The sequence below is a fragment of the Monodon monoceros genome, unplaced genomic scaffold, assembly GCF_005190385.1.
Source record: "Monodon monoceros isolate NGI ecotype Baffin Bay Population unplaced genomic scaffold, NGI_Narwhal_1 Super_Scaffold_6, whole genome shotgun sequence".
NCBI lineage: Eukaryota > Metazoa > Chordata > Mammalia > Artiodactyla > Monodontidae > Monodon > Monodon monoceros.
Window position 1 is genome coordinate 81,302,014 of NW_021703783.1, and position 13,449 is coordinate 81,315,462.

At 41.0% G+C, this 13,449-nt stretch overlaps 1 protein-coding gene across 2 annotated transcripts in view; it reads right to left on the bottom strand.

Annotated features, from left to right (window-relative positions):
- Positions 1-7,614, bottom strand: part of WASHC3 (WASH complex subunit 3) — a 124,341-nt gene extending 116,727 nt beyond the window's left edge. Inside the window, exons 1-2 of one of the 2 annotated variants that reach the window (XM_029204945.1) lie at positions 7,460-7,549; positions 6,769-6,867 (exon numbers count right to left, since the gene is read on the bottom strand). In XM_029204945.1, the coding sequence (XP_029060778.1) occupies positions 6,769-6,867; positions 7,460-7,510 (150 nt within the window). In that variant the 5' untranslated portion in view covers positions 7,511-7,549. Of the gene's footprint in view, positions 1-6,768; positions 6,868-7,459 lie in introns of both variants that reach the window. The other variant, XM_029204944.1, reaches the window with a different exon arrangement.
- Positions 7,615-13,449: the final 5,835 nt, after the last annotated feature.

Below are 13,449 nucleotides of genomic sequence, written 5' to 3' on the forward strand. Positions count from 1 at the left end.
ATGCATTTAAAAACATTAATTTCATTTCACTAGACTGCCAAAGGACCCATGGCACATTTAAGAACCTCTGCTTTTCAAAGATTATTCAGCATAATAAATGTTTTTGAGTCTGTTCCCATGTAATTATTGCTATAACACACATAAATATGTACTTTTTAGAAAGCCACTATCACTTGACAAAATACACCTGGCTTCATTTATGGGCTGCTGAAGCTCATTTCTAAGATGTTTATGTTTTCTGCATTTTCCTTCTAAACCCCTAGGCCACCATAAAGTAGGTTTCTCAACCTTGGCTCTATTGATGTTTTGGGCTGGATAATTCTTTGTTGTGAAGGACTATCCTGTACACTACAGGATGTTTGCAGAATCTCTGACCTCTACCCACTAAATGCCACAAAAACTTCCCAACTGTGACAAGTAAAAACATCTCTAGACATTGCCAAATGTCCCCTGGTTGAGAACTACTACTCTGAAGTGTAGATGACTATGGATATATTATAAGTAACATGATCAATAACAGTAACTGTCCCCACCTCTGAAAGTTTCAGCAGAGAAGAAATAGAAAGGTAACAATCTTTCCAATCCATTTAACCATCCATCCTCTTTATAAGGGTTTAAAGCAAACCTGAAATACCTTGATTTGGGACAAGAGGGGAAAACACAAGGTACCTAGTTTGTCAGATAAGTTGAAAACTTCTTGATGCATCCATCACCCACCTATTCCTAAGGCAGTGCATTTTATTGACGAGAAAAAAAGAAGACAAAGGAAGAAATATGGAGTTAACAGTTGAACATGGAAAAAAAAAACACCGTTGGGCTTCCCCGGTGGCACAGTGGTTGAGAGTCCGCCTGCCGATGCAGGGGACGCGGGTTCGTGCCCCGGTCCGGGAGGTTCCCACAAGCTGCGGAGCGGCTGGGCCCGTGAGCCATGGCCGCTGAGCCTGCGTGTCCGGAGCCTGTGCTCCGCAGCGGGAGAGGCCATGGCAGTGGGAAGCCCGCGTACCGCAAAAAACAAACAAACAAACAAAAAAACAAAAAAAAACCCACTGTGGTATTTCAGGTTTGTAAAATATCCAATTTGCATATCCAGTTCTTTAAAAGAGAAACAGTATTTTAAATTCATGGATCTCTTGGTATACCACTTTCGGTTGAATATGTCCTGGAAACCAGAGAGAGAAGCAATCCACGGTTTTACTAAGCTTCATCTGACACTTAAACCCAGCAGTTGTAAAAGTTATAAAAGCAGTTGGAAAAGTTGTAGCAGAAAATAGGGTTTTAAGCAAAACATTATTTGGTTGAAGGTTAAGTCTGATGGTGGGCTTAAAAATTGGATGTAGGGCTTCCCTGGTGGTGCAGTGGTTGAGAGTCCACCTGCCGATGCAGGGGACACAGGTTCGTGCCCCGGTCCGGGAAGATCCCACATGCCGCGGAGCGGCTGGGCCTGTGAGCCATGGCCGCTGAGCCTGCGCGTCCGGAGCCTGTGCTCCGCAATGGGAGAGGCCATAGCAGTGAGAGGCCCGTGTACCGCAAAAAAAAGAAAAAAAAAAATTGTATGTAGATTTTTTTTAGGTCATATGAAAATTCTCAGCACTTTTTGCCTGTACTTAAAGATTTTTTAAAAAAGAAACATTTTAGAATATTTAGAAAATGACTAAAACCCCAGTATTCTAGGCATGTTACAAGTCTGAGTCAAAGTAACACACCTGACTGCCCTGTTTATTGATACTGAGTACTTTTAAGATTCACAGTAAGGTTAAACTTCTGCTCAGTCTTACCTGTGCTATGCATAGACCTTGTGTCATCCTCCACCTTCCTCCATTTAAAATTTGCAGTCCCAGTGGACTTCCACAAGATTTTGCTGATAAGGGCCAGAATAGAAATGCTTACTGGAGACTTGTGAGGGAAGAAGAGGTGACCCTAAGTAACTCTGCCAATTGGGTCTGATTCAACTACTTTCCTTTCTCCGTCTTCTAACTTTTCTCCTACCTTGGTTCTAGTCATTAGAAGAGTTACAAAGTGGCTCAGTATCCAGAAAGTTTTTAAAAAGCTATGTTCTTCACTTTTCTCTTTCTCAGAGAACTTTAAAACCGGTATTAGTGATGAAGAGCCCTAGCAATTGGTTTCAAATTTAATTCCCATTTGAGTTTAGCTGTGACTGAAGTTACTGGTTGGGTTTGGTTCAAACCAGATTATGTGAAAAAACCAAAACCAAAACAAACAAACAAACAGAAACCCCCCAAACCAACCCCCCCCTCAAAAAAAAAAAAAAAAACCCAAACCCACCCAAAACAAACCAAAACCTACCAGGTTTTCTTTTTCCTCCAGTTCACTTCCAGTTCAAAAAGTAATAACTGAGGTTCATTTTTTACTAAGGGAAACAAGAGTTGTTTTGGTTCTTGTTTAAGGCTTTAACTAAACAAGGCCCACAGGTATAACAGGTGCTATAAACAAATAACAACCCATTTTGGAAAACTACATTGATCTTAACTAGGGAGAAAACGACACTTCGTGTTTGAATAACTATATTATATCCTTGGAATTTATCATTATCAAAAAGACATTATATCAAATAGACATGGCACAGTAAAGAGGAGAATACAAATCTAAAAACTAAATTTTAAAATAGCTTTAAAGAAGACACTGCAGTCTCTCCCTTGAAAATGATGTAAATATGCATCATATTCAGATCAGATGGTGCAATAGAAAAGAAGACTGAGACAGTTTTGTTTTTATCAGTTAATAGATCAGAGTTGGAATCCCAGCTCTTTTAATTTCTAGCTGTGTGACTGGGCAAGTTAGAGCAGCTACTGCAGCCATAAATACTATACACTCAAATACATGGTGAGTGAATGAATAAACGACTAAGCAAATGATTTAAGCCTCTCTACATCTCAGTTTCTGTATTTCTAAAAAAGAGATAATTGGACCTCTCTCAAAGAGCTGGTCTGTGATGATTAAATACATGTAAAGCACTTAGTACAATGCCTCACACAGAATAAGCACACAATAAATATTAGTTATTGTCATCACACCAAGTATTGATAAAAAGTCTACAACTGACATAAACATCCAAACTGTTACAATATGAATTCTAAATGAGTTACAGTCAACCCTAGATTATCAACCATTAAGGAGAAAAAGGCATAAGCTACCTTTAAATTTCATGAATTTTTAGTCAACAAAATTTTTTCTAGAGTTCAAGGAAGAAATAGGAAATAGTGATATAGTCAAGACAGCCAACCGTTTTGGGGGGTAGTGGAGAGAAGAATAGAAAGAGGGAAAGAGTGAATCATGAGGCTTTGATAATGCATAAGCAATCAATAAACAAAAGACAATTATTATATTTGATCTAGTCTTCAGCAAATAACACTCACTCCCCAGGCACTGAAAACTGTTAGGCCCTACAAAGGTGCGGGGCTATCCCTACCTCAGGGCAGCTGTATGAAGCTGCTTTCACAGATGTGTTTGTTGGTTGTTTTGTTGGTGCTTACTTTTTAAACTGGAGATGAGAAGTATGGGGATGGAGTATTCGCCCTTCTCTGCTAACAATCCTGGAACAGTCTCTCTCCAGATACTTCTCCACCCTACCGTGGTATACAAAGTGAAGGGCTAAATCCTTGGCTTACTGCTTTTCAGTCAGTCAATTTTTTATGCCATTTATAGAGGCAGCAGTCCAAGATAAAACTCAGGGAAGCAAGCACCTAGACTCTGAGCCTGTTAGATAAAAAATATTGACTTGAGCCCCTTACTCTATCAATCATCATATCACATTTCAACTTCTTTTGTCTTAATGAGAAGGCAGAAGTTATTTTGATAACTAAACAAAAACAACAGCTGGAACCTTATACAAGTTAAAATAGTTTTCCTGTCTCCATGCAGTTTTTATTAATATATCTAACAAAAACTATACGCTAAGGCTTTACCTCATATTATTTATAAGACAGAATGAACTGAATATTGTTTGACTCAATTGTGAATTATCTCATTTCCCCCCATTCTCCCTATTTTTTGGGGGGGTGTGCTATTTGCTTTATTTTATTTTATTATAAATTTATTTTATTTATTCACTTTTGGCTGCATTGGGTCTGCGTTGCTGAACGCCGGCTTTCTCTAGTTGCGGCGAGCAGGGTCTACTCTTCGTTGCGGTGCACGGGCTTCTCGTTGAGGTGGCTTCTCTTGTTGTGGAGCACGGGCTCTAGGCGCGTGGGTTTCAGTAGTTGTGGCTCGCGGGCTCTAGAGTGCAGGCTCAGTAGTTGTGGAGCATGGGCTTAGCTGCTCCGCAGCATGTGGGATTTTCCCGGACCAGGGATGGAACCCATGTCCCCTGCATTGGCAGGAGGATTCTTAACCACTGTGCCACCAGGGAAGTCCTATTTGCTTCGTTTTAAAAAATTAATCACAGGCCATCATCAAAAATTCTAGAAACAATAAATGCTGGAGAGGGTGTGGAGAAAAGGGAACACTCTTGCACTGTTGGTGGGAATGTAAATTGATACAGCCACTATGGAGAACAGTATGGAGGTTCCTTAAAAAACTAAAGATAGAACTACCATACGACCCAGCAATCCCACTATTGGGCATATACCCTGAGAAAACCATAATTCAAAAAGAGTCACATACAGGGCTTCCCTGGTGGCACAGTGGTTGAGAGTCCGCCTGCCGATGCAGGGGACACGGGTTCATGCCCCGGTCTGGGAAGATCCCACATGCCGCGGAGTGGCTGGGCCTGTGAGCCATGGCCGCTGAGCCTGCACATCCAGAGCCTGTTTTCCGCAACGGGAGAGGCCACAACAGTGAGAGGCCCGTGTACCGCAAAAAAAAAAAAAAAGAGTCATGTACCAAAATGTTCATTGCAGCTCTATTTACAATAGCTAAGATATGGAAGCAACCTAAGTGTCCATCAACAGATGAATGGATAAAGAAGATGTGGCACATCTATACAATGGAATATTACTCAGCCATAAAAAGAAATGAAATTGAGTTATTTGTAGTGAGGTGGATGGACCTAGAGTCTGTCATACAGAGTGAAGTAAGTCAGAAAGAGAAAAACAAATACTGCATGCTACCACATATATATGGAATCTAAGAAAAGAAAAAAAAAGGTCATGAAGAACCTAGGGGTAAGATGGGAATAAAGACGCAGACCTACTAGAGAATGGACTTGAGGACATGGGGAGGGGGAAGGGTAAGCTGGGACAAAGTGAGAGAGTGGCATGGACATATATACACTACCAAACGTAAAATAGATAGCTAGTGGGAAGCAGCTGCATAGCACAGGGAGATCAGCTCTGTGCTTTGTGACCACCTAGAGGGGTGGGGTAGGGAGGGTGGCAGGGAGGGAGATGCAAGAGGAAAGAGATATGGAAACATATGTATATGTATAATTCACTTTGTTATAAAGCAGAAACTAACACACCATTGTAAAGCAATTATACTCCAATAAAGATGTTAAAAAAAAAAGACAAAAAAAGGAAATAAAAGGTATACATATAAAAAAAATTAATCACAGGACTTTTATAGTAGCTTAACAAGCATAAGTTAACAATAATTAAACTGACAAAAATTGGTATTCACTAGTTAACTTCTTGGGAACATTCCTATATTGTGCCAATCAAAGTGCATCTGGAATGGAGATACATCATACATTGTACAAAAAACTAGGAGACTGGCTAGGACTGGGAAGTCTCTGGGTATTCTCTGGGTATTTCCTGTAGCAGGCCTTGACTTCTGAGTGAAATCATTTTAATTTCTGTATAAAGCATCCTTGAAAGGGTATTTAGCTTTAAGTGGTCACTATCATACCAGTGTGGGGCTTTTCTCTAGTCTATGGACAGAGCACAGTCAATGGTCTTCTTTAGTATTCAAGTATGTATATGTATCCTGTTCCTAGTACACAATAATGTTCCCAGTGACAACAATCTTGACTCCCACACTTTTTAGGCAGCAACCACCCCTCTCTGAACAGTCTCTATTCAAGGACTTGATTGTGGAGGATACTCAGTCACATGGCAAACAGTAACTTCAGCACTCAGGAAGTTCACGACACCAAAATGGAGCCCTAAGGTTTAACATGATCCTCAAGTGGTAAAGAAGACTGATAAAGAAAACACCTTTTGGTTTCAGATGACTGTTGTTCTATTTCCTTGTCCCCTTTCTCCTTTCTTAAACCCAATTTCAACCCATGCTTCCCATTTTCCTCCCCACTCTCTTTTTTAGCTTTTTATAAGACAGGAGTCCCTGGACCTTGTACCTCACCTGTAACGGGGTTACTTAATCCTTACTTCACAAGTCATTTGCAGAAAGTTTTTTTTTTTTTAATTTCCATAATGATATTTAATGCCCCAGTTATGTTTCTAGGCTACCTCCCCATCATCTCTTGGATCAAGCAATGTAAAATAATTTTGATATAAACTGAAACAATGTATACTTAAAATGTAATCTTTGGGGTAAGAGAAACATAACCAATTTCAAAATAAAAAATGTCTTTAACTGTGAAATCTTGGAATTCCTTTTGCTTTCTTTAACCACAATAAACCTTCCTGAACTAGTTTACAAAGCTTCTAGAAAATTAATTCAGCAGAGATGGGCTGTAGAAATGATGGTAAGAGAATCAAAGAGGATTTAAGGCAATGTTAACATAATAACTGGTTGACAAGAGGTTATGGTACATGAATACATAGACTGTAATTCTTGTTTTACTCATTTGTTACCTTCAGAAGTGCAAGGTGACATCTGGGCTACTCATTAAACGAGTATCACAGGACCTACCTCCTCACAAACTGTAGAAAATCGGTTGAGGAACTGTACAGTGTGCACCACAAACTGGTTTAGAAATGCCACCGTTCTTTTCTGTTGAATAGCTGGCACCTGTGTCACGTAAAAATAAACATGATCCATACAGGAGGAACGTACACCGTGCTATCCCCTGGATATTAATAATAACGGGGCGTTTTGCTGTGTGAGATGAGTTACTGAAAGTACTGCCAAGAGTCATTAACTTGTTTTCCTAAACTGTAGGGGTGGGGTGTCCGAAGGTGACAGAGGCTGCAAAGTTTGAGAATGGGCTCTGGATTCACAGGTGTGAACTTTCGCAGGTAAAGGCAACACACAGAAACACACGAAAAACTCCAGGGCCGAATAAAAGAGGTAGGGTTAGAGATCGGAACCGGCCCGTGTCGCCAGCGCTTCACCCTTGACGATAGGGACTTGTGACCCGGGAAGCGTAGGCTGGGAGAGGCAAATTACCCCCGCCCCCCTTAGACAGCTCGGGAGGGACCCCTTTTTAATGTGGACTGTGGGATTCTCCCTCCCGAGAGAGGTGGAAGACAGGCCCAGGCCAGGGTTGAGCAAAAAGAGACACGGCGGGGGCGGGGGGGGCAGGTGTGTCTCTCTGGAAACCCGGCGTCCCTTCCCCATCCTCCTCCCAGGTCGCCGAAGTCCAACTCCTTCTTTTACAAACCTTAGTCAGGTCTATGCCTGACCCCATGAGAGGAAGCCCATCCTCATCCATCTCCTCAGCGGGCGGGGGACCCAGGGCTCGCCCACAAACCCCTCCCCGACCCGGCCCGGCCCGCCCAACCCGGTAATAGCGTCCGAAAGCCTCCCCTAGTCCCCGCCTCCCGGGCCCTTCCCGCCGGAAGGAAACGCCTCCCCCAGCCAATCACTCGGCGGCTCCCGGGGAGCCCGCCCCTTCGCACGGCAGTCTGGGATTGATAGTTCTAGCTCCGGATTGTGACGTCGAACGAGGGGCGTCGGGTGCAGCAAGGGTGCAATTCTAGCAAAATCTTAAAAAGCCTCTCCCCCTGCCACCACCCCAAAAAAGTAAAGCATCGCGTCTGTTTGAAGTTATACCTGCTTAGTCTCTTCTACTATATACGCAACTAATTCATTCGTTAATCAAAAGAAATATATAATACATATATTTTTAAGTGCCAGATACTCTGCTAGTCCCTGTGGTGAATACAGACTGAATCAGATTGAGCATATGTATCTATCTAAAGAGCTACAGAAACATCCTCAGTCGGACAATTGACAAAAATGTTTTTTCCAAGTGGTTTAGGTTATTAAAAAAAAAAGACAAATGCAATGCTATAAGATGTAATTTCTAGTTAATAGAAAAGTGGGAGTGTCTGCCTCCTAGGATCCTTGATCATTACTGTTCATCAGTCATCCATAGCTCCTGACAGCAGCGCCACTCACAACTTAACTGAATTTCCAGGGCTGTTAAAAACAATCTATAGCTAGAAGTCTTGGTCAACTGCCAGAAATCCTCTGAAATATATACTCCCTTCCTCCAGGCTCTCTCTCATTGGATTTCACTTACAATAGTGAATTTTGGAGACAAAACAAGTAAATTGTAATGAATACTGATTTCAAAGGGCAGAGACTTTAAATGCCACCTGCATATATCCATTAAGTTTTAAAAGTTTTAAGAATTTTTTAATAGTTATCTTTCTTTTCATAGCAGATAACTAGAAAATCACTACTTCTATCATGAATCAGTTCTTGGGGGTGGGGGGTGGGGAATGATGATCATTGGCTTCTTATGGGTTTTTTCCTGCTCTGCTTCAGGATAAACAGTTAGAGGGGTATAGTGTTGGTTCATAATAGTGGGAAAATAAATTTAAATGTCCCCTATCCCTGCTACACCCATCCCTCAGGAGTGATACAAATCATCGATTGGGACTTGGTTAAGTGAAGGAATTCTAGCCTAGTTATTCATTCTAGGCTAGTTATAATCTAGCCTAGTTAAAAATACATTGTTTTAGGCTCCTTCTTTTAATTGTGCCTTTCCTAACTTCACTCTCAAAGTTGGGTTGTAGGCTTATGTCCTCTAGACAGCAGACAGGATTCCTCCCTAAAAAGTGGACTACCTCAAGAGAAGAGATCTGAAGATATTTACAGTTAGGGGGTCCCCAATAAAACAGCATATAACCTAATGACTAAGGAAGCCTGCTTTCTTTAAGGGGGGGGTGGGGAAATGTCCTTCTGCTGCATTGTACCCAGGGACTTTAATTTATGGAGATGGCTGAGTGCTGACAGAGAGGTAATTGCCATTGAAAGAATGTGTTACTCACATTTTCCAAGAGAAGGGGACCTACCATGCCACACAAGGCCATAGGGGAAACACCAGATTTTGGTTAGGAGGCAGACAGAAGCAGGAACCAGGGGAAAGCCTAGGCCAGATCCTTTACTGGAATTTCTTTGGGAAAGGCAAGTCGGGGCAGGAGAAACAGGTGAAAATTGGCTGGTATGAATGATTCCAGTGGGCTTTGGGGTGTAGGAGTTGTCCCTGTTGTCTGTACCTGGCCCTGGGTTGATTTAGGGCAGTGGAAATATTGGCTTGATGTAGAAGAGTTTAGATAAGGAGGTGGTTGGGGGTAATGGGCTGGATTGGTTGGTTTGCGTATGAAAAACATGCTTCCAAGTAAATTGTTTGACTATCTTTGGGAATTAGCTAGCCCTGGGAGAGGCAGTCTTTCCCAGGGTTTGTAAGTCCACAAATGCCAGAGCTTCAGGGATACAGAAATTAAGAAAATATAGTTAATATAACTGTTCCTGTGATGAATAGATGCTAAAAAGACAATTACAGAATCCAAGAAAACACAGAACACTCACCCTTCAGTATGTGACCTTACAGGTAACAGTTTCAGCAAGGCACCTCACTCCTAGGTGTAGAGTCTCATTCAGTTTCTCAAGAAGGGATCAGAGGGGAAGGAGTAGCTGCCTGGCTATGCAAACCAGGGGGAAGGTATTTGGGAGGGAGAGGCTAATTGTTCTAGGAGGGACAGTAGTCTTAAAGAAGGATCTTATTTCCCTGTCCAGGGATTGAACCTAGCTGCCAGTCCACCAAGGGCTAGAGGCTAGAAGCAAAGTTCCCTGATTCTTACCCCTTTGGAAAGCAAAAATGTTTCAAGGAGGCAAAAACTGCAAAACAGGTACAAAGTTTATTATTAGAGACACAACACACAGAGAAACAATTTATTTATTTAACTCAGAAGCAAGGGAGAAATACGCACCCAGAAAGAGTGTGGGTGTCCCCCCCTAATGAGGAGGAGTGCAGTAAAGAGGTGATTTAAATCACTTATATAGGACAGTCCTTCCAGGTCTTTGTTTATCTTTGGCCAGTTACGGTGTTTCTTTTTTCACACGCAACTGGTCTTAGGACCCTCCCCAAGATGTCTGCACAACTTTTTGCTAAGATGGATCCCACTGCAGAGGCCTGTGGGTGCATGTCCACAAATATTATGGGGTGGCACCTCCTCCCTTTTTGACCCCCAAGGAGCCTTCCTGCACATGTGTAGACAGGGAAGTTTTCCTTGACCTCAGGAGTGGGCACCTTATCTCTTTACTTTAGCAGAGCTCAGCTTCTGCCACTAGCTTTGTCCTTGGAGTTTCTGGGTGAGAACAAAGCTTCAATTTTACTCCACTTGACAACCACCAGCTGTCTGGCCCAGAGGCCCATCTATCTCCTACCTCATAATCATTCCTCATCCAGACTCTCAATCTAACCTCTTGTTTTAATAACCCCTAAAACATGGTGCCCCGCTTTAGAGGGAACTGGTGCCCCTCCCAAATCCAAGTGTCTTCTAAACTGCCACTTCTTTTAATCCATATAAAGCTCCTTGCTTTCATCCCTCATTTGATACCTAGCACATTGTGACCATGTGGTACTGCCAACCTATTTGTAATTTCTTTGAGATCAGAGGCCAGTTTCCATTTCTTTATATTCCCTTATACCTATTACAGAGCCATGCACATGATAGATAGAAGTATCTGCTTATTTTTAAGTTAAGAATTTATTATAGGGAATTCCCTGGCAATCCAGTGATCCAGTGGTTAGGACTCAGTGCTTTCACTGCTGGGGCCCACGTTGGATTCCCTAGGGTCGGGGAACTAAGATCCTGCAAGCCTAGCAGTGTGGCTGGAAAAAAAAAAAAAAAAAAAAAGAATCTATTATAAGAGTGAAATATTTGTTTATGGAAAACATAAAGAAAAAAGCATAGGAAGGAAAAATGTCACCCATAATCACTCTCCTTGGAACTAACGATTACTATTTTTATGGAGCCAGGGTATTTTATCTTGAATTCACGGTCAGATTTTTTCCCCATTGGTGGGGGTATTAATGAGGTGGGCCTCAGTCATTTGCTTTGTACATCTTCTGTAGTACTCTGTCCTTTTCATAGAATAACCTTCTCCATTTATTTAAAAAAAAAAAAAAAAAAGCAAACGACGCCACTGTCAGCTGCTTCCAATGAACCTCCTCCGGCAGTTTCAGTAAATGACTCAGCACCTGGACTCCTGAAAGAGGTCAGGTTATTTTGAATCACAACCTCATCAAATCACTTAAGGCTACTCTGTAGGTTCAATATAAACATTTCTTCCTGTAGCCTTGTTTCTAGAATTCAAAATGATCATGTTAGAACCTTTGCTATTTTACCTTTTTAAAAATGAGTGGGCCGGAGGGTGTGAGCCAATTAGTCTAGGAAGGTTTCACAATATTTTCCAGTATGAGCAGCCCTTTTTAATAGAAAAAAATTTGGGGAATCCCAGATGATTGTGGCTCGATATTTAATATCATTGAACAAATACATACGCATTGTTGAGGATTTGAAATGGGAATATTAAATGGAAATGGGTTAACTATATCGGGAAATTCATCTTAAAATCCCAAATTTTCATTCAAAGATAGTATTTCACTCATTTTTATTTTCCAGGCCAGGTTCTATTAGTTTTCCTATAATATATTGCTTTAGAAAATCTTCCCTTTTACTTTTTACATAGGCAGGAATAATTAAAGTATTCTGGCTTTCATCTGAACTAGAGCCAAACCTGGGGTCACAAAACAGATATTGAGATGACAGGCACACCTTGACATGAAGGAACTTTTTAACCCTCTCAAGATTCTGACCGAGATCTTCAAAAGCCACTCTCTTTGAACTGGAGGGAAGGGTTCATTGGTAGGTTGATTCCTCCTACTACCTGTTAATGGGTGTTTTGGGGGAGGAAGTGGGGAACGGCAGGACACCTGAAGTCAACGTCTGCTAGAATTATGTGTGCAGTTTAATTTGGGGGCAGTCTATGTTATCTCAGGACCCCAGGAGTTCATGGCTTCAAAGTAAAAAAGAGGATTATGATAGTGGTAATATAACTATTGAGAAACCGTTTCAATAATTTCATATCTTCCCACTTATTTGCCATCAACAGGTTGGGACCCAGGTTTTGTAAAGATTATACACACATGTAAACACAGCTACTGTGGTAGATGGGTGGAATGATAGGGAAAGGAATAGGTCAAAAACACTGACAGAATTCCAGAACTGCTCCGAGGATTTGGGGTTTAATGTATTTGGTGGGGAGGTCCAGGATGGGGTAAGACTTCTGAAGTAGCTGTATATAAGATCAGATCCCGTACTTGCTCAAAATTACGTGCCAGGGAAATCTTACTAGAACTCTATGGATTTCAAGTGAGGGATGCTCGCACAGATGTCCTCTATGGTACATCAATTTGGAGAGAAATGCAACATTAGCTGTTCACAACACAGCTTGAGGCACTTGTGTCCAACTCTCAGGAGAATCAGCCCTACAGAACATTTAGCAAAGTATTTAAAATTCCAGAGAGTCTAAATCTTAATGGGAACCCCCCGCTCCCTTTTTTTGTAGGCTGGAAACCAAAGTGAACTAAGCTATTATACAATTATTACGATAAAATATACCTGAGTTATTTTATCTGTAATAAGTAAACATCTAGTTTTCATTAGTACTAGTGGAAGAAAGAACCAGCAATTAACCAAAGAAGCATTAAAGGAAGAAAAGATGGTAGAAAGTTCTTTAAAAAATAACTTATATTGGTCTGGTTTAAACTTAATTTCAACTAAGAAATTCATTTCTTACAGTTATAGTTTAAGTAAAAATGAGCCAAAATGAACTAATTTGTTTAGACAGTTTCTACCTGCTTTATCACCGCAGTATAATTTATCATTAGTTGCCTCTGGCTTATTTTAGAGGTTAGTTAGTTGTCTGGGGCTTATTTCCTTTATACACTGTCTCAAAAACAGAGATTTCCTAAAACAGGATTAGAAAGCTCTTCTTGAGATGGTTGCAGAGATTAACCTTAATTTTGGCCAAAGTCTAATCTTGTCTGGATTTGGCTCAGTGATAAGACAACAGCTGTGTTTATAAGAAAGATCAAAGTTTTGTGTTTAACCACCATTTAGAAGCGAAGAGACCAGCAGCATTTATTGTCTTTTACTACAAAGGAAGGAAATAGGCACTCAACTCAATATAGCACTAAAAAATGCAGTTGGTAAAAATGCTTATTTCATACATCTTTAAATCTATTGGGTTACTCAAATTGTTTGCAAAGGCTGAGAAAACTGGTGGCCTCCCCTTTCACTTACCATTGTTCATATGGATTTTATAAGCTCATATAAGTGTTACAAGTCCCAA